General features: G+C 45.5%; 1 protein-coding gene across 2 annotated transcripts; it reads left to right on the forward strand.

The window, feature by feature from the left end:
* Nucleotides 1-2,136: 2,136 nt before the first annotated feature.
* Nucleotides 2,137-6,146, forward strand: TCF21 (transcription factor 21). Of its 2 annotated transcripts, none has more exons than XM_079939595.1 (3): nucleotides 2,137-3,220; nucleotides 4,994-5,091; nucleotides 5,952-6,146. In XM_079939595.1, exons 1-2 carry the CDS (start codon nucleotides 2,771-2,773, stop codon nucleotides 5,081-5,083), a joined length of 540 nt encoding a protein of 179 aa, XP_079795721.1. In that variant the 5' UTR covers nucleotides 2,137-2,770; the 3' UTR covers nucleotides 5,084-5,091; nucleotides 5,952-6,146. The 2 variants fall into 2 exon arrangements, with proteins under 2 accessions (XP_079795721.1, XP_079795722.1); XM_079939596.1 differs by lacking the exon at nucleotides 5,952-6,146 and adding an exon at nucleotides 5,229-5,557.
* Nucleotides 6,147-16,695: the final 10,549 nt, after the last annotated feature.

The raw sequence follows: 16,695 nt of genomic DNA on the forward strand, positions 1-16,695 counted from the left end.
GTAGACACAAAATGTCAAGAGGAAAAAGTATTATTCATCTTAGTCTACTGTCTTCAAGACTGCACATCAGGTACCTAAATAACAGCCTTCTTCATAGCTTGCTCCCAAACAGGTAGCTATCGCTTAGAGGGTTTTTACAAATACCCCAAGTTCATTATCAACCCACTAGCCCTTCCCAGACTAACTGTATCACTGCAGGATAAGTGGACTTAATTCTTACTTATCTAAAAAATAATACTCATTGCAAGGCACAAAAAGCAGCTTGTGGCATGAAGCTAGTTTTGCTCCTTTCCAGAAATTGCTGTTTTTAAGTTTCAAACCTTAGAAAAATCAGAGAGCAGAAATCTATTCGGATGTATATATTACTATGATTGTTACTATCCCCCAAACAGCCTCAGCAGCTTACCAACTGAAGGGTAGCAGAAAATCAGACCTTCTCCCTCCAGTAAGAAAAGTACTCTAAGCAACATCTTCCTAGCTTACTAGCCTGGCATGTGGTAAGGCCATAGTTCTGATTCTTAATTATCATCCCATTCCAGAGCCCAAATAAATAAATTACCTGTGGTTATTCCACAGATATCTCAGTAGCTACACACACACACACACACACACACACACACACACACACACGTTTCACAAAGTATTGGCCAATGCCCACTTTCACATAGCTCTTTTAGTCTAAAAATAACTTAAACTTTCATGTCTTACCAAGACTGAGAAAAGGGAGGGAAAATCAAAGAAAACTAATTTGGGAATCAGAGGGGAAACATTTAACAGGACTGTTGGGTGTTCCCTTAATGCTGTCTTGAATCTCAGATTAAATTATTATACTTTCTGTGTTGTAGTGCTGGGTCATTTGTGCATGAGGACAAAGGCAACTTCAACTTGATATTTCTATCATCCCTGCTGTGTGAAGAGTCCTTTTCCTGGTTTATAACATCAATCACTCTCGCAATAAATCTTGGTAGTGGATATGGTCATTTAAATCTCCACCTGCACAAACAACAGAAAATAAGAGAGCCCATAAATCTCTACACCGGTGATTAACAAATTTTGGATCCTGGGCAAAGATATTATGGGGGCGGGGAGGGGTCTCACTAATTCATTAATAAAGACTGATTTGCTGACAATCTGTTTAGTTTACAGCATAGGGGGAAAGCAAACAAGACCCTGCTAACAAAACAAAATGTTAGAGGTTAGTGAATTCCCAGCTGAGCCCAGGATTAGAGATATGGTATCTTAACGTAGGAGAGGGGTGCAGATTCCGAGCCAAAAGCTCAGAATCCGCTCTTGCATTTTGCTCTAGCCCCTCATTGTCAATGCTTAATTGCAAGGAAATAAAACCTGGAGAACTAGTAAGAAATATTCATGCATTCTGTCTCTCTGATTTCATTTCATCGATGTCATTCAATCCCTTGGTTTCTGGTTCCCTTTGCTTTTCTACTTACTCCCCAGATTTTCTTCTTCTCCAGGAAAGATGGTCGGGGCTGGAGTTAGAGATGGAAAAAAGAACCTTCTGAACAGGACATTTTGCTTAACGTTTTGTAATGTCAGCTTTACATGCAGAACCGTGGTAGCCAAGAGGATGTAAGGAGAAGGCGAAGGCAGCAGGCAGCACTGGGAGGGAGGAAACCAGAAGTCCTGGACTAGGTGATGTCTGAGAGCAACTAACATTCTTAAGACAATATTAACTGCATTTCTAGAAAGAAATTTAGGGGAAAGTTTTAATTTCATTAAGAAAAGGTTATAGGTTTTAGTTTCATTAAGAAAAGATTATCGACTAACAAAATGTTTTCCACACACCAGTATTACTCTATCTCATTTCCTCCACTCCCCCTAAACTGTGTGTGGTTGTGTGTGGGTGTGCAATGGTCATGTCTGTTCATGTACACACCGGCAGTTCCTTGATATCTTTAAAGTGACCAGGTGTAGATAGATTTTTTGGTACTTTCTCTGTCATCACCCTAATGATCCTAGAAAGCACTTATTGTCTTAATTCACCAGAGTTAAGGTGTGAAGATATCTTGGAAAAGCCACAGAGTCTTATAGGGTGTTGGCAGGAGGTGGTTGATCCCTGCTTGCATTTTAATTGGTGTTTTCTGGGGGGAAGCGGGGAGCCAGAGGATGCTAGTGAGATTTGTGGGTGGAAGGCCCAGAAACAGCAAAAGGATGTGGTCGTTTTCCTAAAGTGCTCAGTTTCAGGCAGCTATGACCTGTTAAGAAGGAAAGCGGGCCTTAGGAGATGGGCCCCCCCGGAGAAGGAGCTTCAGTAGGGCCCGCTCCTCCCCAGACCGGCCAAGAGTGGGAGAAGGTGACTGGTATTTGCGTCCTGCAATGGAGTTTATCCACATTGCAAGCTGGAAATCAGGGGCTGTGCGTGAGTTTCCCTCCGGTTGTGAAAGGGGTCTAAGAGAGTTGCTGGGGCCTCGCAGGCCCCTCCCCTGGGCTGCAAGGATCCGCCTCTATTCCCCAGATAAATTCCTAGTGTCCACCAAATTCCTCAGCGCTCTCTCACACTCCTCTACGGCCACGACTCCGGGGGTGGGGAAACAGCGTCGGCTTCCTGCCCGCAGAAGCCCTCGCGGCTCCTTCTCAAGACTGCGAAGGGGAAAGGGGTGTGAGACCCAACCAGACCCGCAACTCCCGGCTCCCAAGCCGAGGTGGCTGCCCCACACTCCACGTTCGGGGGGTCCATTGGTTTCGGGGTCTCTCTCCTCTCTTCCCTTTCTCCTCTCTCCCTTCCCTGTCTCTCTCATCCTCTCCCCCAAACATGTCCACCGGCTCCCTCAGCGATGTGGACGACCTTCAAGAGGTGGAGATGCTGGACTGCGACGGGCTGAAAATGGACTCGAACAAGGAGTTTGTGACTTCCAACGAGAGCACCGAGGAGAGCTCCAACTGCGAGACCGGCTCTCCCCAGAAGGGCCGCGGCGGCCTGGGCAAGAGGAGGAAGGCTCCCACCAAGAAGAGCCCCTTGAGCGGGGTCAGCCAGGAAGGGAAGCAGGTCCAGCGCAATGCGGCCAACGCGCGCGAGCGGGCCCGGATGCGGGTGCTGAGCAAGGCCTTCTCCAGGCTCAAGACCACGCTGCCCTGGGTGCCCCCGGACACCAAGCTCTCCAAGCTGGACACGCTTAGGCTGGCGTCCAGCTACATCGCCCACTTGAGGCAGATCCTGGCCAACGACAAGTACGAGAACGGTTATATTCACCCGGTCAACCTGGTAAGTTCTCCGGTGCGGCGGCGGCGTCCCGGGGAGGGGGGCGGGGGCGACCCAGCGCGGCTGCACTGGGTCCCCGGTGAGAGGGTGCGCGCCAGCCTGGGAGCCGCGCATCTTAGTCACCGCCAGCCAGCGTCTCTAGGGAACCGGTGCAGGCGATCCCCACACGGCCCTCACTCTCTGCCTTCCAAGCCGCGGGAATGCGTTGATTTATGCGAGTATTTGACGTGGCAGCCCAATTAGGAGTTTGCAGGCGTATCGAGCTGGCAAAGAGGAGGGATCCCGCCGCACTCGCGCCAGCGCCTTCAGGGCCGGTGCGGGACAGCGAACACGGACAAGATGCTGCGCGCTGAGGCGGCATTTTAGTAATACTTTTATTCTTTCAGCTGAAGAGTAGAACTTGATTCCCCGCCCCCTCTAATTCCTGTAAATAAGAACAGCCAACTCTGTTTCTTTCCCAAGGATATGTAGAACCTTTACATATGGACACATCATGCCCCCCCATAATTGTCACGTAAGTCCCCAACTGTTTAAATATTCTGCACTTCTCCTACAGATGGATTAACATTCTCGAATCCCAGAATTTCTAGCAAATACCAGCATAATCAGAACATTATCACGAGTATTAGTGTAATAAATAATATTAAAATAGGTCACTCTCCTTCAAGTTTAAGAACATGATACTTTTTATCTTAAAGAATAATGCTCATTGAGTCTAATATTTTTCTCAACCGCATTTTACTGTTTAAGAACTATATTTTAATTCCTTTTTCGTTTGATTTAATTTTAAACCTTCCAGGGGCTAAAGAAAAACAAAAACTAACTACCACCTCTGTTTATATATGATAAGAAGGAGAGGTTTTCCTCTTAAAAGTCTTCTTATCGGTGGGCACTAGAGAGAGAGGTTTGAAGGTTTGAATTGTCTTCTCTCTGAATTGGTTTCAGGAATTGGGGGGGGGGATGCAAAACCACATTTTGCTGTGAAAAATATTTTTCCTTCTAATTAAAAGTCAGGGTTTTTGAATGAGGAAACAGCTTTTTAAAATCTGGAACGAAAATGAAAGCAGTGCCTTCATTTACAACTGCTGCTGCCTTCATCTTTGAATAAGAAACTTAAGGGAGCTTTATTATACACAGAACGGGGAAGGGAAGAGAAAGCTATGCTTGCTCAGCCCAGTAGGAACACAATGAGAAAACACACGGCTATATTCTTTTATTAACATTATTTGTTTTTAAGAGCTGGCGATTAATTTAGAAACTGTGGTTAAAACCGGCGTTTGTGATGGAGGAAACTAAAGATAGAAGTAGGGAAATCCATAGGGGTGAAAAGAGAGGGCTGGGAAGCCTGACCAGCACGTCAGAAGAGGGCCAGCAGGGCGCTTCACCTTGAACTCGGCGCCCAGTGGCGCGAGGTCCTTCTCGGCTTCCCTGCTCCGTTCACCCTAGCATCTGCCTCCGGGCTGTGGCAGGGCAGGAGCCACTTTGGGCTTTCCAAGGGTCTCCTCTCTTGGGTTTCACTTCAAACCCAGGGCGAGCCCCTCTTTGCTCTACCACCTCGAGCTGTGGCTTGGCGCCAACGCCGCTTTCTGCTTTACCCAGCCACAGGGCGCACTAGGTCACCGGGAAAACTGCAGAGATAACGGGCCTCTCCAACTCACTGCCTGCCCCCCACCGCGCCCTTTCCTTTGGGCGCCCTTTCCTTTGGTCTCGGGCTCCCGCCTCATCCCACCCCTCCTCCATGGCCACTTACCTCCTCCACCCTCTTCTCTCCTGCAGACGTGGCCCTTTATGGTGGCCGGGAAACCCGAGAGTGACCTGAAAGAAGTGGTGACCGCAAGCCGCTTATGTGGAACCACGGCGTCCTGACCTTGGAGGTGCGAGTCTGGGAAAGGCGCGCTCCCGGGGCGGGGGGGTGGGGGGGAGCGGGCCCCGGGAAGGCGACCCTTGCCCTCCCTGCTCTCTGTCTCTTCTTCCCCCTTGCAACTCTCCTCTCCCTTTCCCACCCCTCGAGAACACTTTACAGCGACGAGGAGATTCGTTTCCAAACCAGAGGACATCAATTGTACTTACAACGATTCCCATCTATTTAACTTTATTAACTTCTACCGTGAATGACTCTGCGAGCCTTGCTGGTCCAAGTGCAATATGTAATTATAAATATATAAATAGATAATAAGAGCCTATCAATGTGTATCTTTTGTACAATATGTTGTAAAATGTAGATCATAGAATAGCTGACTTTGACAGTCACATTTATAAAGTAATTCACTTAAAGATATATATTTTTTTCAAACAAGTTTTGCTACTTTCAAAAATAAATCTTTCTTTATATTGCTAAAAGCCCTGACATTTGGTGTGATTTTTTAAAATATATATTTGGAATAGAAAGATGGGGAACTATGGGGGAGCTATAAAATAGAAGTGGTTCTTTTGAATCTCAATCCAAACTTCTAGAGATAGTCAATGATTAAATACGATTTCCACTGTGAAGGTGCAGATCATATTTTGCACTGAAACCTCAAAAAGAAACTAGTCCCTCAAGTTTGCACGTTACTTTTCAGACAACTAGAAATAATGTAACTGTAAACAAAGAAAGGGAAGGATTAAAGTTATTAACAGTTACACGATTCAAGAGAAAAACGCACCAGAAAAGAAAAATCTGATTTTCAGTTATTCCACAGTTTAATTGCTAACACGAGCAGGAAGGTAAACTCCACATTCTATAACTTTCCAGGCGCGTGCGTGAACCCAAGCAACCCATAGCTGCAAAACAGTGAAGAAGTACTGGGAGCGATGAAGAACATAAATGCCATACCTTTGGAATGTGTTTTACGATTTTCAAAGGGCTGCAACGTGTATTTTATATTTCTTATTAATAATTGATGATTACTTATAACAACGCGCATGCCTGCCTTTCGGTTACATTAGCCAGCGCGTTCAGCTCCTCTCCACGACTTCCGGTGGATTGGGTTTTAATTTAAACATCTTCCAGGCTACGGAACAGCTCGTTGGGGAAGATTAAGTTGAGATAAACAGAGAGGCGCGTCCGAGGAGCCTGGGACCGGCTTCCCTCTCTGCCCCAGCGCAGCCAGCGGCGGCCGATGCGCCAGATGCCACCGGGGCTGTTTAATGTTCGGGGTTATGACCGCAGTGTTTACAAGACGTCTTCGGTTATTTATACTGTTATTCCTCGCAGAGGGCCTTGAAACTTCCGCTTCATTTGCTCTTTCTTTTCGATTTTTTTTTTTTTTTTCCTTTTTCTCGGCTCAGTTAGGTACCTTGAGTAAGGGCTCCCCCGCTCTTGCACTTACCTTCAACCAACACCAAAGGCCGCTTAGAGGGTGGAGCCCTCAGCCTGGACAGCAGGGAAGGAGCCGGCGATGCTCTTGACCCAGGGAACCGCTGTGCCAGGAGGGATGTTCTCTGCCAGAGACAGTTACCACGTTACCAAGTCCACATCTCCATTCTCCAAGCGCTGGGAACGCGGGTGACTCTTCATCCACGTACCTGCCATTCGCACGTCGGAGGACCTCTCAGGGTGTCAGGCTTCCCTCCCAGCCCCTTAACCCCCTACCCGGACTTGACCCTCAAGAGAGCATTTTAAGCTCTGGCCACCTCCACCTTTCCCAAATTCGCTTCTACCAGAGCGATGGACCGTCTACCCTCACCTCACCGATCCACAGTTCAAGTCAGAGATGCGTCCCAACGTGATTCAGTTGTCTGCGTTTCACGTTCAGCAAATTTTCCAAGCTCCCACTCACGTTTTTACAATAAATACTCAAAATTCTGAGCACTCTACGCAGGCGGCCCCCTAGAGAAGAAATTTCTGCTTGCTCATTCTTTGACGACCCCCAACAGCAAAACAATTTGTTAAAAAAGTCCTCATGCCTCCCACCGACAACTTGCAGTCTGTGCTTTCAGCGCAAGGCCGGAAGCTGTGCACGCGGGACGCGCAAGTTAAGCCCTAGTTTTGCGTCCAGTTCTTTCCTCAAAGTGTTTGGATTCTCAGTTCTCTCATCTCCAAAAGTGGGGATAAACGTGATTATAATGATAATAATAATCGTACTCATATATTTCCTCTTTCACCTCACAAAGACTTAGTGGTGCTCAAATGAAGTTATAGTTTTGCAACTGCTTTGTAATGGAAAAGATCCGTGCACATATTGGTCACTTGTACTAAGTGGCTGGCGGTGAGCTGCCTATACTAGACCCGACCAGACCTGAAAGTACTCAGGCAGGAAGCTCGAGAGCATGCACAAGCTAGGGTCTTTTTACTGCAGGAACCAACACACCCCTTCAATGCAATGTTGAAGGTTACAACTTCTCTCTCTCTCTCTCTCTCTCTCTCTCTCTCTCTCTCTCTCACACACACACACACACACACAACCCTTTACCCCTCCTCCATGTTCTCCCATTTTGTCCAGAGCTTTATACCAATGTGACGATTTCCTAGAAATCCAGAGTCCAGAAAAATTCAGAGAACAAAGATACGGAGTGGGACCAGCAAATATACGGGCTACACTGGTGCCTGGCTGTCTGGAAACCCTGAGCACAGGGGTCTCAGCCTTTGAGCCTGGGCACACTAGGGGACCCAAAGGTTGTCCACAGAAAGGAGCAAGCAACATGGTGGGAATGACAGGGTTGTGGCTACCACTAGCCCCGGCGCAGGACCACCCCCCTCCACACACACATCCACAGTCTAAACATCTCTCCTTCCCATGGACCCTTCTCTTCTGCCAGGTCGTCAGTCCTCCTGCACCCACCATGCCCTACGTCCCAATGTCTGGTGCTCTTCTCAAGCCTGTCCCAGCGGGGTGTGACTTTGAGCCTACTGTGCCAGCACAGGTCCTTGGGTCCTTGGCATGTCTCGATTGTAAAGGAGGCAAGCGGTATCGGAAGGAGTGGGGGACCCCCTTTACCACAAGCCAGATAGTTAGGGGTGAGGGAGGTGTGGCCTCTGAGTTATAAAAAATATCTTAGAAGGTGCTTTCTAAGATAGTCTAGAAGAACAACCAAAGCAGGTTGTAGAAGCCTGGAAGGAAAATGACATGTTTCAAATAAGCATGTCTGTGTGTTCTCAGGAGGAGGAGACAGATACTGAAAGTGGACTGAAGCTGGGGAAGTCCCTTCTCCTCCCTTCTCTCTCTCTCTCTCTCTCTCTCTCTCTCTCTCTCTCTCTCTCTCTGTCTCTCTCTCTGTCTCTCCCCCCTTCTGATTGCTTCTATGACTTCTTATAGGCAACTCACTGTGCTTCCAGCAGTCTTCCCCACTGTCACGTCAGACTTCTTTCTAAACAGATAAGTAGTAAACAAGGTTGGTACCTGCTAGTTATATTTAGTGATCAGTGGGAAACACTGCCCAGGGAGGCTTTTGAGCCAGTGATTCCTGGGCGTGTATGGGAATCACCTGGACAGCTCCTGGAAGTAGAATGTTGGGCTCCATCCATCGAGTTCCAGATTCCAGAGGTGTGAGGTGGAGGTGAGGCCCCAGAATTTCTACTTCTAACAAGTTCCCAAAAGATGCTGAGGCTACTGGTCGGGAAACCACACTCAGAATAATTGTTTGGGGATCTGTCTCATTAAAGAAACAAAAGACGTTGAAGCGGAGAGAAAGAAAATATTTGGGAATTACTTTTTCTTAAGAGGCTGCATGTTCTGGGCTCCAGTTTCATTTACATTTCTACTTGCTCCACGGTGGCATGCAGTGTATTCTTAACGCTGAAATGCCGATCAAGACATCAAACCACTCGTCCTCAGAAAATATTAATAAAAGATTTGTGCAACCCTGGTGTATGGATGTGTGTGCGCGTCCGTCTTGAGCTCTCAAAGAGATTTCAGGTGATGGATTAAAGGCCTGGATGGATTAGGGCCCGGCTGCTCTTGGCTCCGTTGCGACCCCTAAGGGGGAGAGAAATCCGAGCGCGCGGGACTCATGCCCTTTACAACTTCTCGGTTGCGCAGAGGGTCCCCGCGGTCCAATCCAGGTCAGCAAAGCTTTCCCCTTCACTCCAGGGGGAGTCTGTGGGTTTGCTCTGGCCTGGGGCCCTGTGCTTCCGGCTGGTGGGAAGTCAGCCTGGGGTTGAGGTGCAGGGTCTCGAGCTGGTAGGGAGAACGTGGCAAGCGCCGGGTGGGGCTCTCGGGCAGGAAAGGGCCCCGAGCCAAGAGGCGGAGTAGGGAACGGCTCCTCTGAGGCTTTTCTACCCGGGAGACAAGTTTCTGGAAGTGGGCGGGAGTAGAAGGATGGAGAATCCGATTTCGAGCCCCAGCCTACACTGCCTCCTGGGTCCGCATCCCTTTCCGGGAGCCGCCTCCGAGACAGCCGGGTGCGTGTGCCAATGCGGACTGACCCAGCGCAAAGGCACCGCCCAGGGAAGCTTCTAGGATAATGACCCTGCTCAGCCAACAAGGAGAGGCGCAGACTCCAGCCAGCTGGCGAGAGGAACTTCCTTTCTTAGCTTTGCATCCTTTTCTCCAAATTCTGGCGATGCCCTAGGAAACTCGCACGGTGCCAGTGGCATTCTTGAGAGCCAGGCTGGCTTCCTCCAGGCGTCGGGGTTCCGGGCGCCTTTGATCTTTCTATCTGGCAGGCTCAGCTGGTCCACCTCCAGCCCGTTCATGGGAATATTAACCACCCCAAGGACTAGGCTACAGATCCCTTCCCAGGGCAGAGGGAGGAGAAAGGGGTGGAAAGGGCAGAGAGAACAGTTGAGAATGTCTTCGAGTTATGAGACCAGACTCCTTGAGGCGACGTCATCTCATCCATTGTACCCAGCATCCAGCTTAGCGCCCGACACCTCAATACACGTTGAACCGCCAGTGAATCATTAACTCTCTGAGGCTATGGTGAAGGAAGAAGTTAAGATACAAGGCAGGTGGAGCAAAGAAACTGACAGTGGGGCTGTTGCCATGGTTAAATTGAAACAAACCGGACGTCCCTGGTGGTCCAGTGGGTAAGACTCCGGGCTCCCAGTGCAGGGGGCTGGGGTTGGATCCCTGCTCAGTGAACTAGATCCCACATGCATGGCACAACTAAGAGTCCACAGGCTGCAACTAAAAGATCCCGCGTGCTACAGTGAAGATGGTGCAGCCAAAATAAATAAATAAATAAAATATTTAAAAAATAAAATTTCTGAAAAAAAAAAAAAACAGAAAGAAACGGAACCTCTTAGTTGAAATCTGGGTGTATATTTGAGAAAAGAATAAAGCAAGCAGACATCTTGGGACCAGATGGCATCAGCTGGGGATGGGTTGTTTGAATTGCCCTTGCCCCTGACACTCAGATGAAGTCTGTTCTTTCCCCTCCCAGTAGAAGATGACATTATTAGTTTTGAATTTACATGGCCCTTAGGTCAGAATCGTTAGCTTAAAAGGTGCTTTGAAGAGTGGAGATAATTTGAGAGACTTTATAGGATAAAATGTAGACTATACAACTGAAAGGATCCTTATTTTAAAATTAATCCAGGTGGTGATAAGCAAGTAATTTGTTGCCATTTGTGCGGGTTAGATTTACATCTAGTGGAGGGTATAGCGGAAAAAGCTTTTGACTGAATTCTTGGGTAAGAAACTTGACCATTTAGGACCTAAGTTCTTCCATCTGAAAACATGGGTATAATAATGACTGCTTTGCAAATGCTACCCAAAAGGCAAAGATATACGAAGCAACCTAAGTGCCCATCAACAAATGACTGGATAAAGAAGATGTGGTATACATATACAATGGAATACTAGTCAGCCAGAAAAAGAATGAAAATTTACCATTTGCAGCAAAATGGACGGACTTGGAGGGCATTATGCTAAGTGAAATAAGTCAGAGAAAGACAAATACTGTATGATATCACTTATATGTGTAATCTAAAAAATACAACAGACTAGTGAATATAACATAAAAGAAGCAGACTCACAGATATAAAGGACAAACTAGTGGTTACCAGTGGGGAAAGGGAGGAGAAGAGGGGCAATATAGGGGTAGGAGATTAAGAGGTACAAACTATTAGGTAGAAAATAAGCTACAAGGGTACATTGTACAACATGGTGAATACAGCCAATATTTTATAATAGGTATAGACAGAGTATAACCTTTAAAACTGTGAATCACTATATTGTACACCTGAAACTTACATAATATTGTACATCAGCTATACTTCAATTTTAAAAATTATTTTAAAAAAGGTAATGATTGCTCTGGTAAGATAATGTATGTGGGCGATGTCTGGTACATCATGGGCACTAATTAATATTGGTTTTCTTCCTTTCCTCTCTTCTTCTTCTGGTCATTAAGTTATAAAAGTGCCTGGAAGAATGATATGCTGCATCTCCCCTAAATAGTTATCTACCCAGTAGTCATTATTGAGTAGAATAATTATTATATAGAATTATTAAATTCTCAGGAGAACCCAGTTGCTTCAGGTCATCTTGAATGTGATCAAAACAGACCTCACCACCTTGTCCACAGTGGATCCTGATCCTAATTTCCCCCATGACCCTGACCAGGGATCGAAGCCATGCCCCCTGCATTGGGAGTGTGGAGTCTTAACTGGAACACCAGGGAAGTCCCCGGTTCCTAACTCTGTATTTCAACATTTATAACATTATCAATAACAGGTAATCATTATTTTCTTTCATTTCTCTGTTTCTTTACTTAGTTTGTACTTATCCTCACTAGCTCCATGAGGGCAGGGACCATGTCTGACTGATCCACTTTTGTTTCCCAGCCCCTAGCAGAGTGACAGGCATGTGGTAAGTGTTTGAAGAGGACTGAATGTATAAAGCTTAATAATAGGCTTCTTAGAGATACCTCTGTTTTCTAGGTAAGTTCATATTGCATTGCTATAACCAAAAGTGGTTTAAATATATCATTTAGTTTTAATTTTAGAATTTGGTAATGGACACGTATTCTAAAACTAAAAATAAATCTATAATGAAAAAACTCACCATCAATTCTGTTGATGGGGAATTAACCTGAAACATTAGTCCTCACCACATGCGGATTCTCCTTTTAGCACTAAATCCCAGGAAAATGTCTATAGTAAGTACTGTGTCTTTCAAAACAATGCATGTCTCGCTTCAGTATTCTTACTATCCCTGGGGACCAGTCACCTCTAAACTTTTCTGCTTGGTTCCTGGAATTATTCACTAATGTATCTTAATAGAAAGTTTTTGTTCTTCTTTTGCACTTTATGTGAATACCATCTTCTTCTGCTGCCCTCTAATCTCTCACTTTCAGGCATCTGTCACCCACTCAATAGCTCCTTCAACTTTCTTTTTTTTTTTTCTTAACAAGCATTCTTTCTCTCCCCACCAAGGACTAAAAAGAAACCCAAGACATCTCTAAACCCAGGAGAATTTTTTAAACCAACAGGGGTCATTTGGTTACATGGAACAAAAATCCCTTCAAACTGGCTCAAATAAAAAGGGGAATGAGGCATTGTAAAGATAGTACAAGGACTCTGGCTGACATCTCCAGGCAAAAAATAAACAGTAGGGGAAAATCTATTGGGAAACTGAAAGTCAAGAGTACAACTCCCTTCCTCTCTCTCTGGAGCTCTCTGGGCTCTTATCTCTGCTTTCTCTGCCAGTCTTCTGCATTTCCTCTTCTGATTTTCTGTGCTGACTTACTTTCTACTTCTCCTGAACTTTTTATTTCAGATGGAACTTGTTTGTTAGGTTGCTATGGCCCCAATTCTATAAGAACATGCAGTTGTAGGCGCTACTATCCAAAATTTTAGTCTCAGCACCTCTTAATTTGAATTCTTAAGACAAGGCATATGCATATGGACTACTATAGACTCGTTCTAAGAGGCTCTGATTAAATTCCCCAGGTCAGTTGTGCGCCTCTTGTCCTGTCAGCTCTGGTTGGCTGGGGATGGATGGACAGGTTGCCTGATGGCTGGGGCAGAGTCTTTTGAGATGTAGGCTCTGGGTGAGACAGGAATCCCAAATCTGTTTGCTACAAATGTAATCTAATGCAATCAGGGTTGAGGTGTCTGCATATGGGCCACCTGGTTTTATTCTGCTACACCAATGGTGAGCAACATGTGTTTGGAAAAAGGTCATGTTGTATTTGTAATGGGGGGAAAGGGTAGAGATACCAACATCAAGAAAACATATATACATATAACCAAATGATCTACTTTATGGAATAGAATAATTTTATTGAGAAAATCACCACTGGTATGCCAGTGCTATTACTGGGCATATTTAGGAAAATGCTAACTCGTATAGATTCAGCTTTATTAATTTTCTTCATCCATCTGCATTACACAGAGACCATGCATGTGAACAATCATATTTCATCTTCAAAACAACCCTAACTAGAAGGTATTATCATCCTTACTTTTCATGTAAAGCAGCTGAAACACAGAGAGGGGAAGTAAATCACCAGAAGATATACGGTGGATTAGTGGCAGAAAGCTGAGTATAGAATTTTTCTACTTAATTAAACTGAAATGGTCTCCTGCCTTGAAAATAGGAGACTCCCCAGGATAAAAGAAATTAAGGATGGGTTATAGGATAGCCCTATAAAAGAAAGAAATCCTTACAAGAAGGGCAGGACATGATGCTTTTTTCAATCAGAATTTTTGTTTTATACTCATTTAAAAAACTCTTTTAGACTTACTAATATTTTTTATCCTCTACCACTGTTAAAGATACAAAAAAGGAAACTATAAGCAAAATAAGTTAGTTAAAATAGTCCAAAAACCTGTTTTGTAGTCAGAGTGCAATTCATTCTGAATTATTTATTTACTCCATCATTAAAATCTAGTGATTTTCCACCCATTACGTATCAGTTTTTGTCATGTAATAAACTACCCCAGAACCCAATGGCTTAATGCTGTAAGCATTTGTTATTGTTCATGCGTCTACAAGTCAGCTGTGCAGTTCTGCTGATCTGGACAGGGCTATGCTGTTCTCACTCAGCTTGCTCATATATCTGTGGTTGGGGGGCAATTTGTCTGAGAGCTAACTGGTCAAGGATAGCCTCACTCACATGTCTGATGGCAGGCTGGCTACTGGCTGAGGTGATGAGGGTGACAGAGCCACGTGTCTCTCATCATCCAATAGGCCCACATGTACTTTCTTTCATGGTGACTGCGGAAGGAAGAGAAACTCACAAGCTTCTTGGACTTCGGTTCAAAACTTGCTAGTGTCACTTTGACTGCGTTGTATTGGCTAATGCCAGTCACAGAGCATCCTAGGTTCAAGAGGTGGGGAAATAGATGCTACTTCTTGATGGGAAAAGCTGCAGTCACATCGCATAGAGCATGGATACAGAGAAGGGTGAGATTTGGGACCACTTTTATAATTAATCTGCCACATTAAGGTTTTCCTAAAACTTCTTCTATTCAGAGTCTAGCCTTTCTGAATTATCTCCCACTTTGAATTGTCAATATCTAGTGCTGTACCACCCATTTTGTCCTCTGGGTTACAAAGAATATTTCTTAGAAGATTTTTCCTCTATAATTACTGTGATTTTCTTCCAAGCCACTGATACACATTCTGCAAATTTCAGTGCTTACCCTTTCTTGATTTTGTCAGAAGGGAGGATAAAGAAAATACCAACAAAAGTTAATCATACCGGGCTTCCCTGGTGACGCAGTGGTTGAGAGTCCGCCTGCCGATGCAGGCGACGCGGGTTCGTGCCCCAGTTTGGGAGGGTCCCGCATGCTGCGGAGCGGCTGGGCCTGTGAGCCATGGTCGCTGAGCCTGAGCGTCCGGAGCCTGTGCTCCGCAACGGGAGAGGCCACAGCAGTGAGAGGCCCACGTACCGAAAAAAAAAAAAAAAGTTAATCATACCCACCTGTCTTTTACCTATTCTTAGAAATTTGGAGGTTCTTCTGACACTAGTTTCATTACTTGACATGTATAAGAGGATGAATGGTGGCCTCAAAGACATCAGATCCTAATCCCTGAAAACTGTAAATATTATCATAATTGGAAAGAAGTCTTTGCAGATGCAATTAAGTTAAGGATGTTGAAATGGAGAGATTATCCTTGATTATTTGTGGGCCCTAAATGCCATTACAAGTGTCCTTATAAGAGAAAAGGAGAGGGAGATTAGATACACAGAGGAGGAAAAGGTCATGTGAAGACAGAGGTAGAGATTAGAGGGATGAAACCACCAGAGGCTGGAAGAGACAAGAAATGGATTCTCCCTTAGAACCTCCGGAGGCAGCGGGGCCATACATACACCTTGACTTTGACCTAGTGAACCTGATGTTGAACTTCTGGCTGTCAGCCAAGAAAGGGTAAGTCTCTGTTGTGCTAAGGCACCAAGTTTGTGGTCCTTCGTTACAGCAGCCACAGGAAACTAATACAGCATGTGACAGGCAAGCTGTTGCATGTGTCTCAGTAACAAAATGTAACAGGTTCATCTACTTATGGTTTACTTCCTTTCTTAAGCTCTATAAAGCATCTGCACGTGCCTTTGCAAGAAAGTACAGAATTATGGATAGTCCTCCAATGAAAAATGCATTTGTTCCTATACTTTAGTTCTCTATTTCCATGCCTTGCTATGCATAACAAAATTATATTTATTATTGATATCTATATACCAAAATAAAATTTCTTCTGATGCATTATAATCCTTTTTTTTTTTTTTTTTTTTTTTTTTTTTTTTTTTTTTTTTTTGCGGTACGCGGGCCTCTCACTGTTGTGGCCTCTCCCGTTGCGGAGCACAAGCTCCGGATGCGCAGGCTCAGTGGCCATGACTCACAGGCCCAGCCACTCCGCGGCATGTGGGATCTTCCCGGACCAGGGCACGAACCCGTGTCACCTGCATCAGCAGGCAGACTCTCAACCACTGCACCACCAGGAAGCCCAGTATAATCTTTTTTTTTTTTTTTTTTTGCGGTACGCAGGCCTCTCACTGTTGTGGCCTCTCGCGTTGCAGAGCACAGGCTCCGGACACGCAGGCTCAGCGGCCATGGCTCACGGGCCCAGCTGCTCCGCGGCATGTGGGATCTTCCCAGACCGGGGCACGAACCCATGTCCCCTGCATCGGCAGGCGGACTCTCAACCACTGTGCCACCAGGGAGAGTATAATCTTTTAAAAGACATCTTCCATGGCAATTTAACCCAGCATGGATAATACCAACAATATAGAAAATTCAAACAAATAGACCAGTGTTAAGGCGCATCGCAATTTTAGAAATGTGAAAAATAATGCATCTTAGAATGATGATATACAGTAGCTCATTTCATCCCATGCATCATCACTGAGTACCCACTGTATGTAGGACCCCGTGTTACACACTGAAAATAGATAAGATGACACCTTCCTTATCTCCAGCTTAGGTCTTACTCTCCAGTAGTTGCAGACTTTCTTCTCTGCAAGGACCCGAAAGAGCAGGGCAGTCTTGCACCTGCTGTACCAGTTTCCAGAAGGGTGGGCTACTGGGACATACTGGCTGCTTCTGCCACACTCTAAGTTAGTGCTGCAGACAGCTCAGCCTGTCACTCACTAAGCTAGTCCAACATGGT

The sequence above is a fragment of the Stenella coeruleoalba genome (genome assembly GCF_951394435.1).
Source record: "Stenella coeruleoalba genome assembly, chromosome: 12".
Lineage (NCBI taxonomy): Eukaryota > Metazoa > Chordata > Mammalia > Artiodactyla > Delphinidae > Stenella > Stenella coeruleoalba.